The 25,321-nt window shown below is 43.1% G+C and overlaps 1 protein-coding gene across 6 annotated transcripts; it reads right to left on the bottom strand.

Annotated features, from left to right (window-relative positions):
• Positions 1 to 3,551: 3,551 nt before the first annotated feature.
• RAB9A (RAB9A, member RAS oncogene family) lies at positions 3,552 to 24,213 on the bottom strand. 6 transcript variants are annotated; one of them, XR_011998227.1, is made up of 6 exons: positions 24,044 to 24,203; positions 23,649 to 23,837; positions 20,359 to 20,450; positions 9,644 to 9,738; positions 8,430 to 8,460; positions 3,552 to 4,658 (listed from the first exon to the last, which is right to left on the bottom strand). XR_011998227.1 is itself a non-coding variant. In XM_072744035.1 (5 exons), the coding sequence occupies exon 5, from the start codon at positions 4,625 to 4,627 to the stop codon at positions 4,022 to 4,024; it is 606 nt and encodes a 201-aa protein (XP_072600136.1). In that variant the 5' UTR covers positions 4,628 to 4,658; positions 8,430 to 8,460; positions 9,644 to 9,738; positions 20,359 to 20,450; positions 24,044 to 24,213; the 3' UTR covers positions 3,552 to 4,021. The 6 variants fall into 6 exon arrangements, 4 of the variants coding, with proteins under 4 accessions (XP_072600136.1, XP_072600137.1, XP_072600135.1 ...); XR_011998228.1 differs by lacking the exon at positions 20,359 to 20,450 and having other exon boundaries at positions 24,044 to 24,187; XM_072744035.1 differs by lacking the exon at positions 23,649 to 23,837 and having other exon boundaries at positions 24,044 to 24,213.
• Positions 24,214 to 25,321: the final 1,108 nt, after the last annotated feature.

Here is a 25,321-nt window from a genome sequence, read left to right as displayed (position 1 = left end):
GGAAGTTCAATCGAATTTTTTAAGTGTTGCTCACCCTGCTACCGCCGTTTTAGTCCTATTTCCCCTATTGAGAGTCTACAAACTATTATCTTAGCCCATTTTCCAGAATTCAGATCACCTCAAACTAGGTGCCAGAGCTTTGGGAACAGAAAGATACTCTGCTAGAAATCTAGGAGGGGTTTCAGCCAGGCTCACCAGAGAAACCCCAGCGCGTACTTAGCGGATACAGCTTGCTCTGCCCTCAGTAAACACGTGATGCAGAGAGCTGCCAGCAGCAGCAGCAGCATGTTTTCAGCAGGACGTTGTAGGTACCTTGCAAACCATGATCCTCTCCTCCAGACTTGTGAGGGTGCGATGGGAGCAAGTCACACAAGCCCCAGGTGAGTATGTTACTGTAGCCAAGTACCAAATGGTATGAGCGACTGTGTCTTTGAAGGAGCTTGAAGCAAGTCCAGTGCCAAGTGTGGGTGTGGATGGGACGTCAGATGTGAGCTGCATTGGGAAAACACATGGGCCAAGAAGGGGTGGACAAAAAGCAGCACTGGGCACGTGGATAGGATGGAACCAGGACTGGTAGGAAAGCTAAAAAGCCAGCAAAAGCTTGGATCTGGTAGTAGGTGATGTCACAAGGTTCAGGACCACAAGAGCAATGGGATGGTGTCACGAGCGCCCTGGGCATGAGGCCCCACTCAGCATGTGTGTGTCAGCACTATGTCACTGCTAATCTATGTCAGCATTCCTCAAGGGACCCAAAGAATGCACAATTCTGATATGGTCTTTCATTTACTAGGACGCTTCACTGGTGCCCACGTTTCCTGTGTACATAGAGAGACCGTGGATTTCGGCTCTGCCCATGCTACACTCATATTCTTTCACTTTTCAGGCACAGCAGCCCATTCTGGTTGCCAGTTCAGTGGTGACTTCTCAAAATCCACGGACAGGACGCAGGTCCACTTTCTACTTTACACTTTCTACTTTACACGTCACTGCCCCACAAGCCACTGGTATTGTGAGAGCACTGGTGTCCATGCGTCATGATACTAAAGGGAAAGCAGACACACATTTTTACAGAAATGTAAAAATTTTAAGGAACATCTAGGATGTTTTAACTGTTTCACAAGGCGACAAAAACATGACCCCACTGACAGAACTGTACTTTGCCGTCTTCCACACTGCACTTTGTATTTGCTTACAAGGGCTTCAGACGTACAGCTGTCTATTCTCCAAGTTCAGTAGTTTGCTTTTTTCTTAACGCTGAACTGTCTCAAAGGCTTTACGTGAGTAAACTACAGAAGCACACGTTGTCACAGAGCCAGCCTGGCGCCGTGTGGTGAGCACAGGCACTGCAGGCGACGCTGGGGCCTCTCCTCCCTTGGCGCGGGGTGGCGGGGGAGGGGTGGCCTGCGGACGTTCCCCGCTTCTGCTGGCTTCCTGGGGACCTTGCAGCTGCTTCCACGGCTCCTGCTACCTCGGGCGCCAACTGCTTTGTTCCCAACTCTTGTTTTTTCAATATTTCTCATCTTTGTTTAGGTAACACGAGCCGATCAAGAGATCTTTTACTTCCTAAAAACACAAGTCCGATCTGCAGCTACCTTTCCCTTCTTGTTGAAGAGCTTTTCCCATCAGTTAATTGTAGTCTCTGAAGGCCGAAGCAATTGTCAGGTTTCGTTCCTCCTTAGTTGTCACATTTCAGGACTGTGCTTGGTCAGCTAGCCTGTTCATGGATCACCTGGAGTCACGGTGTTAAACAGGATTACTCTCCCTTCCCACCAGCCTGTCTTTTTACACACATGAAGATCCGTTCCCTTGACCATTTTTTGCCTCCTAGCTCTAGACCTCTTGAATAGCAAGGAATCCCTGAGTATTTAGCTGAAAAAAGGTTACTGAAAAGCTGCTTGTTTTTTAAAAAACCAGCAAAGTATGTTTAATCTATACAAGAACCAAATATACATTATGTAAATACCCACATATGTATTATGGGCTGATATGTGTCCCCAACTCATGTTGCAGCCCTAGCCCCCAGTCCCTCAGAATGTGACTGTATTTGGAGACAGGGCCTTTAAAGAGGTGATTAAGAAGAGCCCGTTAGGGTGGCCCTAATCCAATCTGACTAGTGTCCTCGCGAGAGGAGGAAATTTGGGACAGAGACATGGTCACATGATAAGGGGGTGGGGTGCTGCACACAGAGGAAAGGTCATCTGCAAGCCATGGAGAGAGATCTTAGGAGAAACTAAACCTACCAACACCTTGATCTTGGACTTACAGCCTCCAGAGCTATGAGAAAAATTCCCACTGTTTAAGCCACTCAAGTCTGCATTCTGTTATGGCGGCCCTAGCAAACTACTACAATATGCTTTCCTTACATACTAAGTATCTAGCTTGATACCTAAGAAATGGACACATGCTGCCTCCAGGGACAGGAACTGAGTGACAAGGGTAGATATGTCTCTTATATCTTATGATTTTGAAACGTGACTTGTCTATTCAAAAAATGAGAAATTTACTAATACCCGCTATTGAAACTGGTCCTGTGGGAAACTGGCACTTTCGTATACTGCTGCTGGATGGATGTGTGTCACTAGAGAATGGTTTGAATAAATTGGTAAGCATCCGTATAAGCATCCGTACAGCTGAAAAATGAGGTAGATATACTATAATGGAAGTATGTCTACATATATTAAGAGGAAAGAGCAAGTCACAAAACAATGGGCACACTTTTGATTGAAAAAAACAAAGCAAATCCCCTAGAGAAGAAAAAGAATATATAATATACATCAACCTGTTAGTGGATTCCTTTTTTTTTTTTTTAAGACTTTATTTATTCATGAAGGACGCAGAGACACAGGCAAAGGGAGAAGCAGGCTCCCCCGCAGGAAGCCTGAGTCAAAGGCAGATCCCCAACCCCTGAGCCACCCCGGTGTCCCTTTTTTTTTTTTTTTTTGATGGCAGATTACACTTTTGGGAGGGGGGAGAAATTGATTATAAATAATAAAAACAACTATCTGTAATATGAGAATATGAAGATTTAATTTCCCCAAATTCAAAATGTGAAAATGTTTGCGTATAGCCAAATTGTTATGTTAGATTAGACTTTTAAAAACTTGGTTACTGAATGATACTGCTACTCTTTTTCAGTGGCTCCCAATGAGTAGGGCTTGATAACCCTGCCCCAGCATGTCCTGGTAACCCACAATGAGCTGGTTTGCCTCTGTGGGATGGGACGGGCACAAATGGCACACCATGTGAACTGTAATTTGCTTTATCAAAATCTCCTTGAGAGCAAATCACTAAACAGTGTTCAATGATAGAGAAAGCAGTAATGAATAAAGATGTGCTGAACGAAGATGTTTACCTTCACACAAAGTACAAGCCTTAGTTTTTCCTCCAAGAGTGATAAAGCTGGCTTCTGTGTTGGGGGTGGGGGTCCTGCATGTGGCACACAAATGACGAGTGATTACTAATGAGATCAATTCTGATAAGGAGAATGAAAATGTGAACACTTAAATAATTTTAAAGAGAATGAAGAAGTAATCAAAGAACCACAATGCAAATGCATTAGATTTTAATCTTTATTATTTAACATTATTGCTTTAGGGAATCTTTTCCCCCCTCAACCAGGAATTGAATGCTAATTACACAAAAATATACACATATAAAAAGTAGTTCTCCATTTTCCCAGGGGAAAAAAAAAAAACATTAACTTCCAGAATATTCAAGTGTTTTAATTATAATTAAAGTCTTGATCATCTCGTTTATTAGCTCTGTAACTTACATATTTAAATTAAACGTTATTAGACAACCATTACAATTTATAAATGTAAGGTGCCACTACTGAGTAAATTGATTCTTCCATGAGTGGATGTGTCCCTTCTCCCACCCACTAACAAAGCAGCAATATGGTTAGTTTAATTTTATGAGTAGGTGATCCATTGCTGCAAATGCTAATTCTCTTCTCCACCCTGTGATTTTTCATGTATGTGTGTGTAAGTTGGTTAGATCGCACAGGGAACCTCTCTAATGATCAACAGCAAGATGAGCTAGGCTTCGGCTTTCGGTGCAGGCTGACTGTGTCTGTCTGAATCAGGTGATCTGACCTATCCTCAGTAGCAAGCACTCTTCGAACAGCTTCCTCAAAGGCTGCTGCGACATTTGTGGCATCTTTTGCACTTGTTTCAAAGTAAGGATAGTCGCCGTTGTCCCTGCACCAAGCTTGGGCTTCTTCTGTAGACACTTGTCGTTCACTTATGTCAATCTTGTTGCCCAAAATCACAAAAGGAAAGCTTTCGGGCTCTTTCACATCTGCATAATATATGAATTCTTTCTTCCAGTTACTCAAGTTCTGGAAGCTCTGAGAATCATCAACACTAAAAGTGAGCAGGCAACAGTCAGAACCTCTGTAAAACGGTGTCCTCAGGCTTCTGAATCGCTCTTGACCGGCCGTGTCCCAAATCTGCATGGTAACAAAATGTCCATCCACCTCCAAATCTTTATTTAAAAATTCTACACCTATTGTATGGAAGAGCTGGGTATCAAACTTATTGGTCACATATCTGTTCATTAGAGAGCTCTTCCCAACTCCACCATCTCCAAGGAGAATTACTTTAAAAAGTGAAGATTTTCCTGCCATTTTTGATCTCAAGATCTTTGACTTTAGAACTCTGTAAAATAAAAAGGTACCATTACATTCCTTTAGACCTGTACATTTCTCTACACGATCCTGTGAATATCAGCGCATAAAGGAAATAAAACGCAGAGTACCCATTCCTTTCTGTACAGAAAAGACCTAATAGCCACAGCTGTCCTATCCTGAGCACTCAAGCACGTACCAGGCACAGCTCTACTGCTGCTCCCTAAGACAGCCGGTGAGGGCTCAGTCTTCCCCCTCCGTGGGCCACGACTGACTGAGGCGGGCACTCAAAGCCAAGTCTCACCCCAAAGACTTTGCCCTCAACCATTTCTCTCTACTCACAATAAGCCCTGCCACTATTTGTTAGAGATGCAGCAGGAGACCAAAGTACGCAGGTGTTTGTAACAACTTCAAACAACCCTTCGGTGGCACAGTGACAGTTTTACTGATGGCTTTCGTCTTATGCCAAGGGTTTTCTCAATGACCTCCCCTTTCTCTCTTCCAATGCCATCACCATAGGAGCCGGTAACCAGGAAACCAAACACAGAAGCTGACTGATCTGGCTGTGAACAAAAATAAGCCAACAATTGAGTAAATGAACTCATTCTCTTCATTAGGAACACTATCTGGACTTTGCTAAAATCAATGACAACAGCAATGGAATTTTTTAATAGAATATTATAATCTAGCACATTCTACCCACAAGACTCATTTGGGCAGTTCCAACTGCTAATAAATGCAAACCAGGGCTGTCACTTCTGTGTTTTCAGAGGAATGAGATAAACCTTAAAAATGTGGTACACTCTAGGTGCACCTGGGTGGCTCAGTTGCTTTTTGGCTCAGGCCACAATCCCAGGGTCCTGGGATGGAGCCCTGCGTTGGACTCCCTGCTTTCTCCCTCTCCCTCTGCCACTAACCCCTGCTTGTGCTCTCTCTCTCCGTCAAAATAAATAAATAAAAACCTTTGAAAAAAATGTGGTATTCTACATGCCCTTTTGGAGAAGCAGGATTAAACATTTCCCTACACCACAGGAACCAACCTGTATGGGGTAGAATTTCAGATGCCCATTTTACAGATGGCTACTTCTAAGCACTGGAGTGAGCACTGTTCCTATTTAAGGCTTCTGTTTTTATTCTTTATTATGGAAAATTTCAAACATACACAAAATTTCTGAATGAGAATAATATAATGAAACCCCCATGGATCCCAAACCTAGCTTCGCCAATTATCAACCTATGGCAAATCCTGTTTCTTTCATACCTCCCATTTTTCCCAGTTATTTTGAATCAAATTATATTATTTAATCTATAAATACTTCACTATTGCATGGCTTTTTTTTTTTTTTTATTGCATGGCTTTTTAAAGTATATATACATTTGTAAAAGAAGACAACCTTTGGAGTAGCACTAACAAAATTTTCTGTAATGATGGGAAATATCCTCCATCTGCACTGTCCAATATGGCAGCCACTAGCCACAGGGGACTACTGAGCACTTGACTTGTGGCTGGAGGGAATGAGGAACTGAATTTTAAATCTTATTTAATTGCAACTAATTTGAATAGTCACATTTAAAGAGGCAATAGCTGTTGTAATGGCCAGGACAGTTCTAGAGCAAAAATGGTAATTAACTTTAACATGAAAGTGGATATTGTGGGGATCCCTGGGTGGCTCAGGGGTTTAGCGGTTTAGCGCCTGCCTTCGGCCCAGGGTGTGATCCTGGAGTCCCGGGATCAAGTCCCACGTCGGGCTCCCTGCGTGGAGCCTGCTTCTCCCTCTGTGTCTCTGCCTCTCTCCCTCGCTCTCTCTCTCATGAATAAATAAATAAAATATTGTTTTAAAAAAAGAAAGTAAGTGGATATTGTGAATCCTTCAATGGGAAGGTAACGAAGACATGAATAATAATTGTTCTATTGACCAGGATGGATTTGCAAATTCACTGCAGTAAACATTATCTGGCAATCTCCTGATTATATGGCAAATGTGACCCTGTATAATGAAATTAAATACTTCCTGTAATGTGTAAGAATTCTGCATTTCCAACTACATGATATACTATTCTGGTAAAATCTGTAGCAACTTATCCCTAAGTCTTACTGGCTCTTTTAAATTACTACTACTACAAAAAAAATTACCACTACAGTAATTACTGCTATAACTGATACAATTTAAATTGGCCAAACAAAACTGTGAGGCAAAGTACTTAGCTCTTAGAGACTTTTTTGACTTCAGTGGATTGCTCTGCCCAATATCCAAACTAAATTCATGTTAGAGAAGAAACTGAAACGATCTCAAGCCCCTTTAATTTCCTGACATAGGTAACAACTTGATAAGTCGGTTCCTTTAACTCTTTGCAATCTTGCTTAAACAATTTCGATTTACAGAAAAAAAAGACTAACAAAACCAAAAATGTACACCAGCTATTCTGATACGAGGACACCACTGGTCTAATGCCCTATCCTTAATACTCTTCAGTGGTTCTCCAGAGATTCAGGTCTAAATCCAACTTCTAAGATACCTAGCCCTGCTCTTCATTTTCTTTTCTTTTTTTTTTTTTTTTAAGATTTATTTATTTATTTATGACAGACAGAGAGAGAGGCAGAGACACAGGAGGATGGAAAAGCAGGCTCCATGCTGGGAGCCCGACGTGGGACTGGATCCCAGGACTCCAGAATCACGCCCTGGGCCAAAGGCAGGCGCTAAACCACTGAGCCACCCAGGGATTCCCTGCTCTTCATTTTCGACTTGCCCTCACCCTGGCACATGCGGTTTCCTCTGCTGGGGATCCTACTCCACTTAACTGCTGAGCCCTCAGAACCAATCAACATGGTCTCACCAACACTGGGAACCTTTCCCAGCAGCCCCCATTCCAAGATTGTTCTTTTCACAAGATTTTCAAGATATATAAACACAAAAGTTCCATGCTGTGCTATGAGGATGTAAGAGATGTGTGTGATTCTAGTATACCATCTATCCTAATATTTGAATAAGTCTCTAATTACCTTACCAGACATAAAGTTTTACTGCAGAGCATGGAACTGTTAGGATTTTCACATCAAATTATAAAGCAGATTATGCAATCTAATAACCTCCACCCAGATGACTGGTTGCACATATCTACCAAGTTAAGTGTTAGACATGCCTTGAGATTTGTCATTTATAATTTTATCAGGACACTTTGACACAGCTCTTTTCTTTTTTCATAATAGTGTGGGATTTCCTAATTGGTGCCATTATTCTGATTAAACAAATTTGAGGTATGCTAGACCCGGGCATCAGGAAGTAAGGTACAATTTTCTTTTTTTGCATTTCCCTTCTATAATCTAGGGCTTCACAGATATTTGCGAGTATGCTGGCATTTGATAAAACAACTAATTTATATATATAAACATTTCTCTGATTCTTACTATAGAGTTGTATATAAACATACATGGTGATACAGATAATTATATAAGCCATCTTATTTCCCATGGACTTCAACAAAAGCTAGCTTGAGGCAATCTATACATTAACATAACCACTAACTGGCTCAGAGACATTAAAAATACTTTTTCTTTTCTAAAAATAGTAAAACCCTTTGAAACTTTAGTAGAAGTTGAATGAACAAAGGTATCCCTGTTATGTTACTTTCAGAACTTACATTAAAATATAATGTAAAGTCTTTTATACTCTGCAGTTTGGAGTGATTGCCCACAGGCAATAATAATCTTCACCAAGGTTAAAAACATGACTTTAACAATTCAGCTAAATTTGATAAAGAAACCTGAATAAGAAAAGCATATTACATAGGTCATAAATGTTACCTTAATTGTTCAGTTCAAGCAGCATCATTACCTGCAAAGAAAAAGTTACAAAGCTCACCTTAGCAATGTACTTTCAATTTGTTCTCAAGAGTTTTAAGGGTAAAAATAAAAATTAAAATGTGAATGAATATCTGACTTCTATTAGCACCTAGATTCTTAATTTAAAAGGAAAACCAATAAATAAATGAATAAAAGGAAAGCCACACCTAAAAGCTCTCCATGACCTTTCTCAGCCTTAAAAAAAATCCTAGAATCAAAAAAAAAAAAAAATCCTAGAATCAAATATCAAATACTACATTTTAAATCACTATTTTTTCAAGAAGTTTTTCACCTGCCCACCCTTTTTTCAAATTTAAATTCAATTAGCCAACATAAAGTACACACTTAGTTTCAGATGTAGTGTGCAGATTTATCAGTTGTAACACCAAGTGCTCATCACATCACGTGCCCTCCTTAATGTCCATCACCCAGTTAGCCCATTTCCCCCCATCCATCTCCCCCCCAACAACCCTCAGTTTGTTTCCCAGAGTTCAAAGTCTTTCATGGTTTGTCCCTCTCTCTGATTTCTTCCCATTCACCACTCTTCTAAGTTTCACACTCAGACAACTGTAAAAATTTTTTTAGAAAAAAAAGTATAGGGATCCCTGGGTGGCGCAGCGGTTTGGCGCCTGCCTTTGGCCCAGGGCGCGATCCTGGAGACTCGGGATCGAACCCCACGTCAGGCTCCCGGTGCATGGAGCCTGCTTCTCCCTCTGCCTGTGTCTCTGCCTCTCTCTCTCACTGTGTGCCTATCATAAATAAATAAAATAAAAAATTAAAAAAAAATAGAAAAAAAGTATAAAATATGCCACTCATTCTTCAAAATTTGCCCAAATGTTGAGTGGCTTAGAATAATCCTATTCCAAAGAATTAAATAGAGCTAACACAAACAAGAAAAAAGAAGGGTCACGAGAGGGATGGACACCAATGCAACACAGGAAAAGCTAGACTAAAAAAAAAAAAAAAAAAAAAGGAAAAGCTAGACTAAGGCTAAAGCAGCGCTGTGTCGTGAAGCTTCTGGGCAGCCAAGGTAGAGGTGAAAACTTTCTTGCCACAGAAGAGTAGCCCACTGTCAGAAAGGAGAATGGTTCTTGCCAAAGGCCAAGAGCACACACCCCTGGGCAAGCTACTTGACATTCCAAAGCTCACAAGACAATGGCAACAACAGTACCTACCTCCCAGGGCCGTTGGGAAGATTCACTTGGTCACGGATGAGAGGGAACAGCTTTTCACCACAGTGCCAGGCTCATAACAGGAGTGCAGGAAGTTTCTGAGGAATGAACAACATGAAGAAGTCTTTACTGGCAGTTTTGTTTTAAATTTTTATTTATTTATTCATTTATTCATGAGAGACACACACACAGAGAGAAGCAGAGACACAGGCAGAGGTAGAAACAGGCTCCATGAAAGGAGCCTGACTAGGGACTGGATCCCAGGTCTCCAGGATCACGCCCTGGGCTGAAGGCGGAGCTAAACCGCTGAGTCACTGGGGCTGCCCTTTACTGGCAGTTTTAAGGAAAGGTTTCTTTCATGACCATTTCTTAAGTCAAATTTCAGTAAGAGTCTTCAGCAGATTGTTCTGCTGAAGAACAATGTTGAACAAGAAGATAATGTTGGCAGACATGAGGAAGCCAAAGGATCCTGGCCCTAGAGACCAAATTCAAGTGAGTGACGGATTATGTGGGAAGCTGGGCTAAAGCGCTAGCCCCTCTTAGTCTAAGCCAAAGGTTTTACTCCCAACACTCATCTTTTTTAAGCAAAGGGCATTTTTGTGGAATGATCATTTTAGCTGCATGCTGTCCATAGAGAGCAGCCTCACCAAGATCTGCTTCCACGGTAGCGGGATTTGACCCAGGGTAGGTCAGTTTGATCACAGGCTAAACTCAGCAACAGGAGGAGAAAACCCTGAGAAAAGCAGAGGAGGGCGGAGCCAGGAAGTGATGAAGGCAGCCCAACATCAGGGAGAACCCCAGGCAGGCCTGCGAACCGGGAGCCCGGAGAGGGAGGAGTGCTATACACAGGCCCGGAGGGAGTGGCCCTGGAGCAGGCAGGGCCTGAGACGCATGGGCAGGGTTTCTGCCTACACCCCTGGAAAGATGAGAGCACTGAAATAGCTTCAGCAGCAGGGAACCTGATCGGATATGAAGTCTAGAAAGGTAAATGGCCGAGGCGAGGAAAGAGGAAGGCCTCAGGTAGAGCTTCAGTGGATGCCCTTATGATCTCTTCCAGCTGGCTTTGGGATTGAAAATGGTGCCTTTTCTGCCTTGCAGGTGACCTTGGAGTAAGATAGTCACTCTGTGGTTATATACTTCACCTCCTTTTGATCCTTTCTTCTTGCTACCTGGCTAACTCCCGCTCACCCCTGTAGATGCAGCTAGACCTCATCTCCCACTGACGTCCCTTCCCCCACATTCCTAAAGCACCCTGTACATACCTCTAAGTGCAGAGGTAATAATGATGAAATTTGCATGCCTATTATGTCTAATAAAAATGAAACATACTTGGGGGCACCTGGCTGGCTCAGTCGATGCAGAATGAGATTCCTGATCTTGGGGTTGTGAGCTGGAGTTCCATGCTGGGTGTAGAGATTACTTAGAAAAAGAAAATAAAATCTAAAAAAAAATTAAAACAAAAGAAACATGCTGTCTTAAAAGATTCAGTTTCAGGACACCTGGGTGGCTCAGTGGTTGAGCGTCTGCCTTGGGCTCAGGTCATGATCCTGGGATCCTGGTATTAAGTCCCTCATTGGGCTCCCCACAGGGAGCCTGCTTCTCCCTCTGCCTGTGTCTCTGCCTCTGTCTCTCATGAATAAATAAAATCTTTAAAAATAAATAGATTCAGTTGGGATGCCTGGGTGGCTCAGCGGTTGAGGTTGAGCGTCTGCTTTCAGTCCAGGGTGTGATCCTGGAGACCCAGGATCGAGTCCCACATCAGGCTCCCTGCGAGGAGCCTGCTTCTTCCTCTCCGTGTGTCTCTGCCTCTCTCTCTCTCATGAATAAATAAAATCTTTAAAAATAAATAGATTCAGTTTCGTGGAAGCACATTACACCATCACAAAAATGCTCATACTTTTCCCCAAATTATTAATTATCTAAACTATAGGGACGCCTGGGTGGCTCAGGGGTTGAGCGTCTGCCTTTGGCTCAGGGAGTGATCCTGGAGTCCCTGGATCCAGTCCCACATCAGGCTGGGGAGTATGCTTCTCCCTCTGCCTGTGTCTCTCTCTCTCTCTCTGTGTCTCTCATGAATAAATAAATAAAACCTTAAAAAAAAAATTATCTAAACTATAGCAAAAATACATCCCCATACTATTCTAAAATTGTCCCGAAAAGAAAAATCAATCAATCAACCAAACTGCAAAAATGTAAACAGTAGAGCAAATGCCCTAAATGCCTAACTGGGGATGTTTTGCACTCCCTGAGGAAACATGGAAAGGTGGGACTGTAGAAATATGCTATTGTTGAGTGATAAAACAGCATGCATACCACAATCACATCATATAAAAGCCTACAAGAGTTTACATTAAAGTCTGCAAGGGGGCACCTGAATGGCAACTGAACATCAGACTCTTAGTTTCAGCTCATGTCATGATCTCATGGGTCGTGAATGAGCCCCACATGGGAGTCCATGCTCAGTGGGGAGTCTGCTTGAAGATTCTCTCTCTCTGCCCCTCCCCCCTACTTGCATGGGCACACAATCTCTCTCCCCCAAATAAATCTTTTTAAAAAGATGCAATAGTGCAATGATAACGGAAAATAGCCTGGCAGTTCCTCAAAAAGTTAAACATAAAGTTACCATATGACCCAGCAATTCCTCTCTTAGGTAGATACCTAAGAGAAATGAAAACATACATCCACACAAAAACTTGTACATATATGTTCATAACAGCATTATTCATAATAGCCAAAAAGTAGAAACCACTCAAATGTCCATCAACTGAATGGTCAACAAAATGTGGCATATACAGGGTGACTGGGTGGCTCAGCTGGATGAATGTCTGCCTTCAGCTCAGGTCATGATCTCAGGGTCCTGGGACTGAGTCCTTCATTGGGCTCCTGCTCAGTGGGGGGGCCTGCTTCTCCCTCTCCCTCTGCTCCTTCCCTGGCTCATGCTCCCAGACACACACTCTCTCTCAAATTAGTAAAAGTATTTTTAAAAATGTGGTGTATCCGGGGATCCCTGGGTGGCTCAGCGGTTTAGCGCCTGCCTTTGGCCCAGCGCGTGATCCTGGAGTCCCAGGATCGAGTCCCACGTCAGGCTCCCCACATGGAGCCTGCTTCTGCCTATCATGAATAAATAAATAAATAAAATCTTTAAAAAAAAGTGGTGTATCCATACAGTGGAAGATTAATCAGCCATAAAAATGAGGCACTGATACATGCAACAACATAGATGAATCTCAAAAATATTATACTAAGTAAAAGAAGTCAGACACTAACGTTCAGAATAGGCAAATCCATTGACAGAAAGTAGATTCGTGGTTCCAGAAAATGGGAGGGAAGAGGTAAATGGGGAGTGACTGCTAATGGATACAGGGATTCTTTTGGGGGGAGAAGGGGTTGACAAAAATATTCTGGAATTAGACAGTGGGTGATGGTTGCACAACTTTGTGAATATACTAAATATCACTGAATTGTATACATTAACAGGGTGAATGTTATGGTATGTGAGTCAGATAAAGAATATAGGTATATATTTAGAGGCACACGCACAAATATGTATATGGCCTAAGAATTGGCAATAAGACCCTAAAATGAGATTTATGCAAAGCCACTAATGATCTCCTTGTCCCTTCAACAGTGTCCTTTTAAATCAATAAACTAGTTACACACACACTAGATACCTTAGGATTACAATACAGGTGCTGGCACCAACACATGTTGTATACAGCACACACTAATCTGAATTGGAAAATGGATAAGTAGGTCACTGGCAGGAAAGAAAATGAACTATGTTTTCAACAGATACCTCAAAACTGAAGATAAAAAACACTGTATGTCAACTCTTTCCTTTTCACAACACTATTTTCCCAACATTTCTATCATATACTTTTAACTACCAGTTGTTTATGAATAGTTTATATCAGTAGTATCCTTTTCTCTGGCTTTTCCCAATCCCTTGCTGGTTTCCAAAGCCATATATTACAGTAAACCAAGAGGGAGTCAGATCCAAGCATAGAAAATAAAAATCTCTAATAGGAATGTTTGTAGAGATCAAAAGCAGACATCTTTTATTGTTTATAGATTCAATTGCATCCATTCTTAACAGATAACTAACCTCATTTATTTCTTATTTTCATTATGAAAAGGTTTTCAGTGTGGCATTCAAAGGGCCATCCAACATTGCTTACAAGCCTGTCCCAATTATATAACTCACTGTCCCCACACCTATCACAGGCATTTACAGTCAAGTCTTTGTTCAGGCCCTTATCTTGGACTGGGAGTTCCCTCCCCACACCTAGACACCTACGAAAATACGAGTCATTCAAAGGCTTTAATTCAGATCACCTCATCCAAGAAGGCTGCCGCCCCCCACCCAGAAACCTAATCTTCCTCTTTTCTTTGCTCTCATAATCATTTTCACCTGATTATATAGCTCTCACTTGCGCTCTAACCACTGTCAGTACACGTGTATGCATCTTTCCTAATTACAATGTCAACTCCCTAATTACACAACACCCAATTCTATCTATTCATTTGTCCTTTTTTTGGTTCTGCAACATCCTGTACAAAACTTTACATATGGTGATGTATCAAATAAATGCAAAGTTGAGAACAAAGAGTAGTAACTTCCTCCTTTATTCTCGTTATTCTATTCTTATTTTTCTATTGGTACTTTTTGTGCTTATAATTCTTTCGCTATTCAGTTCTTCCACCATTCTATTTTTGAAGTCTATTAAAATGTGTGGGAAGGGACAAAAAAATTGATTCTTTCTTGCAAGTGTCAATGAAAAACATCACTTTAAAAATAAGTACTACTGGCTCTAACAGGGAGCTGGTGAACTTTAAAAATGACTATATTCCTCCAATAAGTTGCCAAAGGGAGAGTAGGTTGGGTTTGTAAACTGCTCTCCTCAAAAGCTCAGATGTGAAATACATACTCTGTAACTACTCGACTAGTTCTCACATCCAAACACTTAAATTGAACTTACCACTCTTGGTTTAAATTTAGGAACAGATCTTTCCCCCTCAAAATCGCACATTCCTTTTGCATTTACCCTGAATGTCCTAGTTAGAGACATACCACTTATTCTGAGTCTGAAAGGAACTAACCAAGGAAACAAAAGCACGGATAATCTCGGAATTATTTTTTTTTAATATTTTATTTATTTATTCATGAGAGAGAGAGAGAGGGAGGGAGAGGGAGAGGCAGAGATGCTCTACCAACTGAGCCAGCCAGGTGCCCCCTACATCATTTGTATATGACACATGATCCGTTTGTAAGTTGTAACACCCTCCAGACTTTCATCTTTACTTGGCATCACTATTTCCCCATTCTCTCCCTCACCTGTGGGACTTTATTAATATTACATTTTGACCATGAACTGTGACAGTTCAGTGAACAGACTTACTCGTGGGAAACTGCTAATCCTGGAAGTGAGGATAACATTTTGTTCTCTGTTCTGTTTAATGAGGTCCTTAAAAGAACACACATAAATCTACCTATAATAAGACATTTACCTGTGAAAGATAATTAAACTGTTCAACAATAAGGAGATTTTTTTTAGTTTAAGCTTGTTTAAAGTACTTCAGGTAGTTTAAGGTTGCACTGTAAGGGACAATTCAAAGACAAAGAAATGGATAAAGGTCACAAGATTGGAATATTGGAAATTCCAGCTAGGTATTTCAGGAAGACTGCATTGTGAAAGAAATGAATTTAAATATGCATGTTAGAAATACGCATTGAAGCAGCAAAACACAAATTAAATATGACCCACAATGATCTGCTGTACTAAAGGGAACACTGATTCCTACACCTCAAGTCAGGTAAGAAACCAGGTGTCTTTGTAATTTGGAGAAAAGGTAAGGGCCAGACTTTCATAAAAACCCAGGGAAGAGTTAGTACACAAAGATGACCACACAAGACATGGAGCCACAAAAAAGTAGAACTTTTTGGCTGTTAAGAAATTAAGTAAGAGGGCCGCCTGGGTGGTTCAGCGGTTGGGCATCTGCCTTCAGCTCAGGGCGTGATCCTGGGATCTGAGATCGAATCCCACATTGGGCTCCTTGCAGGAGGCCTGCTTCTCCCTCTGCCTGTGTCTCTGCCTCTCTTTCTCTCTGTCTCTCATGAATAAATAAATAAAATCTAAAAAAAAAAGAAAGAAAGAAAAATTAAGAGGAGTGGGGATTTCCCAAGATATATTTCAAGAGGACAGCTATACATCTAGCATACAGCACTCAACGAGATTAGAGGAGCCCATTCTGTGGGGAATTGGTCACCAGGTCAAAATGAGAAAACACGGAAGAGCACTGCAGGCAGCTTACAGGAAAGTTCACTTCATCCCACTTGTCCATCAATGATGCCCCAGTTTGCCCCAACCAAGAGAATGGAGCTGACTGCTTACAAAAAGCTTCACTACCTACTGAATTCGCCTCTAGGCCTGATCAACTCTCTACTCCATTCCACTCACTATACACAGGCTCCCAACTTCTCCATCCCGGAGTGTCAGCAGCAGTCACCAGAGACTTCCTAAAGGCCAATCCTCAGTCCTCATCGAATTGCCCTAGGGTACACACAGCCCCAAAGCAAATAAAGAGAAAAGTGCTTCTCTTAGGACTTCACCGTGTATGCTTCCAGAAAAACACCTCCACAGTGAATTCTCTCAGATGTAGCCATTTGTCTGGATGTACATGACATAAAAACTCAAAGGGTCCTCAAGACATTTTTCTTAAATAAATAAGGAAATGGAGACCCAACTGGGAAAGATTCTAATGAAGTATCACACCTCCAGCTAGAGGCATAAGTGGAACCTTCAAATGTTAGCCAGAACTCAGCCACCATTACTGCCTCTATTAGGTCTAAACAGCCTGGTGGTGACTTTGAAAATTTTCTATTTAATGGTCTATAAAACTTCCCTTATGGGCAGCCCCGGTGGCGCAGCGGTTTAGCGCTGCCTGCAGCCCACGGTGTGATCCTGGAGACCCTGGATAGAGTCCCAGGAGGGGTTCCCTGCATGGAGCCTGCTTCTCCCTCTGCCTATGTCTCTGCCCCCGCACCGTCTCAATAAATAAATAAATAAATAAATAAATAAATAAATAAATAAATAAAATCTTAAAAACAAGCAAACAAACAAAAACTTCCCTTAGCTTTCTGCAACTCCTTCTTCTAACAAGCTCTTAGAGTAGGTATATCATAAGGTTGAAGCCCTTACCTCTTTGCAAACCACATTTTCCTGAGATATAAAACTCAGTGATTTTCTAAAGTGCACCCCCACCCTCCCCGCTCCTTGGGACAAGAATTCCAACCCCTTTTAAAATATGTGCATGTGGTACCCTGATGGCAGTTCAAATTCAACATATATAAAACCAAGCTAATTATTTCCCCCATTTCCAAAATCTCTTCTGTCTTATCCACTTCACCCACACAAGAATGTGTCCACTTCTCTCCCTACCTGTTGCCATTGTCTTGCTTGCTCAAATAATAAATGCTATGACTATAGTAATATTAGCCACCACTGTTTACTGAATATCTACTAGGTACCTGGCATATAGCACCTTCAAAATCATCTGCATGTTGGACACTATCACCCTATGTTTTACACATCAATGAACACAAGTTCACAAAGATTAACTTCCTGCAGTCTAATTAAACAGGGCAGGTCAACCATGTGTTACCTTCGCTTCCACCAAATGACAAAAAAAGTCTAGAAAATAGGGATGCCTGGATGGCTCAGTGAGTTGAGCTTCTGCCTTCAGCTCAGGTCATGATCCCAGGGTCCGGGATCGAGCCCCCCATCAGGCTCCCTGCTCAACCAGGAGTCTGTTTCTCCCTTGCCCTCTGCTCCTAGCCCTGCTTGCTCACTCTCTGATAAATAAAATATTAAAAAGTCTAAAAAATACAAAAACCCGAAGGGACAAGAAGAGGGGAATAACCATAGATGAGAGACAGCAATGAAATTGAGATGGAAAGCAAATATTCTAGTAAGGACAAACTGAAGAGATGAGGAACGCTAACTCAGGGAGAAGCAGCTAACAATGAGAAGGCTGATTCCCATGGAAGACCTGAAGAGGCACAACGGCACTTCTGGACAATTACTGAGGCAGGCTGGCCATGCTGAAAGCACAAGGGTTTCTCCTGAAAGGCCAAAGACCCCATGACCATCCGCTCTGCACCTAGTGGCCCCTTTCTCCACAGACAAATCTACTTCCTAAAGAAGTGTGTACAGAAGAAAATGGGGATGAAACCCTATGAACAACAAGGGAGAGAATATCAAGCGATAGTCCTCATAGGCAACGGGCAGGGCAGGCTTTTTTAAATTTTTGAGGGAACTATACAGAGGAAGCTGATCTAAGACATCATGTAAGCTAAGCTGGTGCTCAAGGGAGTTCATGGTTTCAACATTAGATTGTACCACATTCCTTTTGATAACACTGTTATCTTTGCAAAGCTGGGTTTCCCAGGGCTAGGGTGATAAAAATCAAGTAGTACGCAAATATTAAAGTGCATTAGGACATGAAGGTGGCAGCTGTTTGTTCCACAACAACTATTTATGAAAGTTTATTTAATATTACTGGAACTCGGGGTGCCTGGGTGGCTCAGTTGGTGAAGCATCTGCCTTAGGCTCAGGTCATGATCTCAGGATCCTGGGACCGAGCCCCACATCCCAGCTCAATGAGGGGGTCTCATTCTTCCTTTTCCTCTGTGAGTTCTCTCTCTCTCTCAAATAAAATCTTTTATTTTTTTTTTAAAGATTTACTTATTTATTTATGAGAGAGAGAGAGAGAGAGAGAGAGGCAGAGACACAGGCAGAGGGAGAAGCAGGCTCCATACTGGGAGCTGGACGCGGGACTTGATCCCGGGATTCCAGGATTGTGCCCTGGGCCAAAGGCAGGCACTAAACCGCTGAGCCACCCAGGGATCCCCAAAATCTTTTAAACAATACTGGAACACATTCCAGAGAATGTTCTGCATTCACCAACGTGTGGTCCTCAAACCGTTCTTCTGCTGTTCTGACTTCCAACTAAACCACGTATGCATTTTCAGGTATGTTTATCTAATCAATGTTCTGATTAAATACACAAGCGTGAAACTGCACAGAATAGAGCAGGTGCCAGCTACACACCACACCCCAGTGAGTTCTAACTTTTTAAAACCTTTTTAATCATTTCAACACTCCTCTAAGTGTTCTACATAGCAAGTTCTAGAAAGAGAAATCTGTAAGGTTTTTTTGGGCTTCTTTAACACTGACAGTGCACGTAAAAACTACCTTCAGAAAACTACTTTGGCCTCTGTACTCAAAATCCTAGTCCAATTCACAAAAACTTGGAATTAAAACAGTTCAGTTTACATTGGCCTAATAGTTCAGTCTGTCGGTTTACACTGCTCTGCTATCCCTCACATGTGGATAACGAATGTGGCCACGGAACGAGTGTATCAAGTTGTCCCATACCGTTTCTCTGTCCCGTCAAACGAGTACAAAGATTTGTAAGGCATCAGGCCTTGGACAGAGGTGGAGTCTGTGTTCAGACTCCCCATCATGAAGTGAGCTGGGTTCAGTGAGGGCAGAATGTGAAGCCTCAATTGCCTGCTTCATTTCTGTTATTTTTTTTCAAAACTCACACCCGTCTTTCTCCACTCCGTGGCAATCTGTCAGCTTACTTGCATTTACTTCTAGCTGTCCTCTCTGTGTTTGTGATAAGCAACAGCATCTAAACCCTGTATCCACCATGGTCAAAAATTAACAAAAAGCAATGAAGAATACAGAATGTGGAAATGCCCAGAGCTCAACTTTCACAACATGTACAACATCAAGATTCATTCTGGGAAACAGAGATTTCTCCTCTAAGTTATCTAATGAGCCTGGGCACCCCTAGGCTCCCTGGCAAGCACAGGCCTGGGACTACCTCCAGCCTTACCTCCCCAACACAAGGAGAGGTCAGGCCCCCTCCACCAGCTTACACACCCGGGTCCCCCAGGCATCCTCTCTCAAGTATTCAGAACGTGCTTCTGCATCACAGCTTTCCAAACTCCCTGAGGCATTTTATGAGCTCATCGCCTGGCCCCCGAAAATCCTTAATAAATGTTCTCTGTTGATGACCTACTTAGTCACAAGCCCTATTTTCTGGTCCTTGGTTTTGACTAACAAATTTATTACCTAGCTAGCTTTCATGTGAGAGGCGTTTCTCAAACACACAAGCACACTTCTATTTGGCTTATTTCCTCCTGCTGCTTAACCAGCAAATTGCCTGGAGCTGAACTACTTGGAAGCCAATAATTTGATGTCTCTACTTGGTGTCATATAATCTCATAGAGATTATAAAATACAACCATCTCATTTTACAAAGAAAGAAATGTGGTGACCTACCTTAGCCAGAGTAGCAAGCCAACTACTCATCGAGCAAGGTTCCTGAGGCCAATGGATGTTGTTCCTGCACCAATTTCTTTTGATCCTTCCCAGAATAAAACCCCTCCAAAGAACACACATTCCTTTGCTAGATCCCATATGATAGCAATCATTTTTAGGTGTACAATTTAGCATCTCCTCTACCCCATAGGAGAGAATTACTGATAAGAGGCAGAGAAATCTATAATTGACAAAGAACATGTTGTCCATCAACATGAGTCAAAAGCAACGCTACCCACAAAAGATGCCATGTTGGCTGCGTGAATAACACTTTCACCACAGTGATTCCTAAAAAGATAGCCAAACCTTTCTGACTCAATCACTTACCCCCGAAGTTCACCTAACAGTTACATTCACCACCACAATGAAGTAGTACATATCCTGAAGGGCCTAGTCTTAGACAGGTATGGTGAAAACGGCTGGAAAACAACAGAAAGAAAAGAAAAATGATGCAAAAGTCATTTTTAAAAATTTCTCATTTATTTCTTGATTCCCATGTACAATACATGCATAACTATTGTCTACTATGGCTAAATGTAAGGAAGAATTTGATGCTTGACAAGAATGGCTCCTCAATTTGATTCTTGTAAATATTCACCCCTGATCAACCTAAAAAGCTATCAAAAACACATCAATTGTTCCCCCATTTCACCTAAGTACATCCACAGTAAATGCCCTACAGGTATGTGTGTGGGTACACAGTTTTTGTTTTTTTTTTAATGACACCTAGCCCCTGACCTTGAGTAGCCCAGGCAATAAATTTTGTTCTAGGGCAAAGTCAGAATCTGCTCTTACAATTATGATGAGACTGTAAGCTTTGCAGAATTGGCGACTCCTTATTGCCCTTCATATCACCAGCACCTTCGTATTAGTGCCCAACAGCCTGCCCAGTGTTTATTGACAACTGGAATATTATAGAAACCAAACCCCTAAGTCTATTTCAACAGCTCTGAATGGCTCTCAAGTTTTTTTTGACACTTTTGCCTTTAAAAAAAAAAAAAAAAGATTCTGGAGGCACCTGTGTGGCTCAGTCCGTAGAGCATCCAACTCTTGATTTTGCCTCAGGTCATGATCTCAGGGTCACAGAATCAAGACCTGCTGTGGACTCTGTGCTCAGTGCAGTCTGCTTGGGGTTCTCTCTCTCTCCCCCTCTGCCCCTCCCTTGCTCACATGTTCGCGCTCTCTCTCTCTGGCTTTCTCTCTCGCTCATAAAATCTTTAAAAAGAAAAAAAAAAAAAGGGCAGCCCCCGGTGGCTTAGCGGTTTAGCGCCGCCTTCAGCCCAGGATGTGATCCTGGAGACCCGGGATCGAGTCCCACATCGGGTTCCCTGCATGGAGCCTGCTTCTCCCTCTGCCTTTGTCTCTCTCTCTGTCTCTCATGAATAAATAAAATCTTAAAAAGAAAAGAAAAAAAGAAAAAGATACTGGGGGCGCCTGGGTGGCTCAGTCAGTTGAGTGTCCAACTCTTGATTTAGGCTCAGGTCATAATCTCAGGGGCCTGGGACTGAGTCCTATGTGGGGCTCCCCACTCAGCAAGGAGTCTGCTTGAGGATTGTCTCTCCCTCTCCTTCTGCCCCTTCCCCTGCTCCTGCATGCTCTCAAAAAAAAAAAAAAAAAAACTAAAGGGGATCCCTGGGTGGCGCAGCGGTTTGGCGCCTGCCTTTGGCCCAGGGCACGATCCTGGAGACCCGGGATCGAATCCCACATCGGGCTCCCGGTACATGGAGCCTGCTTCTCCCTCTGCCTATGTCTCTGCCTCTCTCTCTCTCTCTCTCTCCCTCTCTCTCTCTCTGTGACTATCATAAATAAATAAAAACTAAAAAAAAACTAAAAAAAAAAAGATTCTATTATCAGGAATTATCTGCTCATTCCTAAGTCTTTCAAAGAAATGAATATGAATATGCCTCTTGGTCAAGTTCTCAAGTTTTCCCCACTGCTCTTTCTTAAAATGATGTGGAGGTATCCTAAATAGAAAAATTACATTGCATTTGAAGAACTACGAAAGCACTGAAACATGAGCCCCAGAGTTACACAGATTGCTGTAAAGTAGAGTTTCTCAACCTTAGCACTAGTGACATTTTGGGCCAGACAATTCTTTGCTTGTGCAGGGTTGTGCTGCACACTGTAGGATGGTGGGCAGCATCCACGGCCTCCACCCACTCAGGCGCCAGCAGCACTCCCTGTCAGGTGAGAACCAAAATCACCTGCAGGCACTGCCAAAAGTTCACAGGGTGAGAACTACTGCTCTAAACTCACAAAGGCTTGCTTTAAATCCTGTCTCTGCCCTCTTCTCTATTTGTGTGACCTGGGAAACAGACCCAAACCTCCTATGCCCCCAACAAACTCCTCACCAGTTAAATGGAGCTAATACCAGAGAACTGTTCTGAGATTTAAATGAAATGGTGTATGAACAGAATTTATTAAGCACATAACATCTAGTGCCAGAGTGCCCAAGAAATGGTAAGAAATGAGAGGAGGCTAAAAATTAATCTCTAGAATGAGAGGAACTTAGCTTCAGGCCTCTGTAGTACTGTAGTCTACATGGAAGGAGTGGTGGGGATAGAAAGAGACAAAAAGTCAAGAGAGGATGGAAAAGAGGAAGAGCACTAACATTATTTTCCCCCAATCTCCAAGAGAGAGTCAAGGCCAACGATGTTCTCCTTAGTTTTCGTTGGGTCTACTCTAACGTCACAAATGATAAATCAAAAATATCCCCAAATCAGAAAACTGTCCAAAATAAGTCACCAAGCCAGAAACTTTTTAGTATAAGCAAGAGGATTTTACTACAATGCCTATACAAAATTAGTAAAAGCACCGGATTACATCATTGTCTTAGGATACTGGGAGTCACAGACAAGGAGTAACGATAATTTCGACATAAGCTCCTAAAAGAAACTAGGCGCAGCCTTCTTAAAAGCCCCTGTCTGAAGAATTCTGCGTTTCCTTCATCTCTACAGTTTTGCTTTATGCAAAAGTTTTTGGGATTACGGGCAATTTAGGAATCTTCCATCACAATGTATGAGAGAAAGACAAACGTGCAAAAAAAATTCTCCTCAATTTTAAAAAAGCAATCAAATTCTATTGATTTTATCAGGTTGCTGAAATCCTATAAAAAGACTGGTCACATGACATTTTGGAAACTAGTAGAAAAGTCATTCCTCAAAAGAATCGTGGTCACGGGATGTATCATCACTTAGAAAGAAAAACAACGACAAAAAGACCACTAATACCTCCACATCTATTTGGTCAGCCCTTTAAATTCTCATCTTGCCTCTCGGCAGGGTAAGTTGGAAGAAACGAGCAGGATTCTGAAACCCTAGCTAGTCTCAGATAACGCCCCAAGAGTGCCGCCAGCCCCTACAATTGGCTTCACGTTCCAAATTCCTCAACAGAGTGGTCATTAACACATTAGCAAACGTTCACGCGGGCGGCAGTCGGAGGTCGCCCAACTCAAACCGTGTGAGCGCTTTTGCTCCCTCTACGTTAATCATTCGGGGGTACGGTGTGGTTTGGGGGCGGTGGGTGCCCCCGAGGGCCAGGGGAGAGACTGGGTGTATTTGTGTGTTTCCCCGGGGTCGTGTGTGTACATCTCCCCCCTCCCCCCCGAACGTGCGTACGTGTCGCTCTCCCTGGGTGTTTGGGTCTGCGCGCGTCCAGGGCGTTCACGGAGCTCTCTCTCCCCGGGTGTGTGTGCGTGTGTCCCCGTGTGTCTTCCAGATCTTTGGGCGTCTCTCCGCGTGGCCTCGCGTGTTCGGGTGTGTGTCCCTCTTCTCGGGTTGTGTGGGTGTGGGAACTCGCCTTTTCTCCTGCGTCAGTCAGTAGGACACGGGAGGCAGCAATCCGTCCCCTGTCCCAACACCGACGACGGCCCCGCGCCCCCCCGCGCCCCGGCTGCCCGAGGGCCAGGCCGCACTCGGGGCCCAGGCCCCCCAGCCCCGCACCCCGACGCTGGCTCTAGCACGCCTGGCCCCGGCCCCCGCCCGGCCCGGAGGGGCGTCCGCGCTCCACTCACCTCGCGGCCGCACACAGGACGCCCGGGAGCTCCCGGCCGGCCCCACTGGGTGCAAAGAGGAGACGAGGCCGGGCACCCGCGGGCACGAGGCCGTAGCGCCGCTCCAGCCCAACTCCGGCTCCTCACGTCCAGCACCAAGGGAACAACATGGCGGCGGGCCGGGGCGGGGCGGGCCCCGGGGGGCGGGGCCTGGGCGGTGGGGCCCAGGGAGGCGGGGCCTCGGGGCCGCGGCCGGGGCCGCGGGTCCTCCTCTCCCTAGACCGCAATGTTTCTTGGGGCGGGCTGCCCCTCCAGGCCGCAGCCGCGTTCCGCCGACGGACGGCACGAAATAATAGTTATCTTTAAAAGTTTACCTTGAGTGGACACAAACAGATCGCATCGGCACACTCACAGGCTGTCGGGATCACCATAAGAAAACGAATATGCAAACGGGAGATGAAAAATGGAAACAGCTGTGATAATGTGGCATACGGGAATTTTTTGAATTGAATTTAAAACTTTCCCGTGACCTCGTTAAAATACTGCCTCTGTTTTCTCTAAATATAAAGCAGTGGTGGAGAAAGGCTGTATCGCAAAAGCTCTTCTTAATTCCTCACTTTATACATGGAGTTGAGTGCGTCGTTCTTATGACACAGGTCCCTGGAGGCCAGAGGGACTTTTAGTGACCTCTCAGCATATTTTGTGCGGTGGATTTGGTTTGTTTGTATTGCAAGAAACGGATCTCACTTTTATAATTTGCTGAGCAAATCATTAAATAACCTCGGGCTCTTTACGGAGTCATTTTCAGGTAAAGAATCGAATTAATGTAGTTTCTTCATTCAGCACTACAAAAAGCATACTTAGGAGACTTTTTCACAAGTACAAAAGACAATTTTAGAATACTTGTGACAATCAGGCATATAATAAAGATTGAGGGGGATCCCTGGGTGGCTCAGCGGTTTAGCGCCGCCTTCGACCCACGGCGTGATCCTGGATTCCTGGGATCGAGTCCTGGGATCGAGTCCCGCCTCGGGCTCCCTGCGTGGAGCCTGCTTCTCCCTCTGCCTGTGTCTCTGCCTCTCTCTCTCTCTCTCTCTCATGAATAAGTAAATAAAATCTTTAAAAATAAATAAAGACTAAGTTCTAGTTTGAGCTTAAATAATTTTTTCTCTTATAAAGAAGTCTATTTTTTATCCATGCAGGATATTTCCCCAAAGAAATATAAATAAAGGTTGATAAAATATAAACCTGCTGAAAATAGGAATGGGAAAGAAATATTATCTTGTTTTAAATACAAAA

This window comes from Vulpes vulpes, chromosome X, assembly GCF_048418805.1.
Source record: "Vulpes vulpes isolate BD-2025 chromosome X, VulVul3, whole genome shotgun sequence".
Classification (NCBI taxonomy): Eukaryota; Metazoa; Chordata; class Mammalia; order Carnivora; family Canidae; genus Vulpes; species Vulpes vulpes.
The sequence above is the reverse complement of the archived record's forward strand: the minus strand, read 5'-3'. Positions and strand labels throughout refer to the sequence as shown.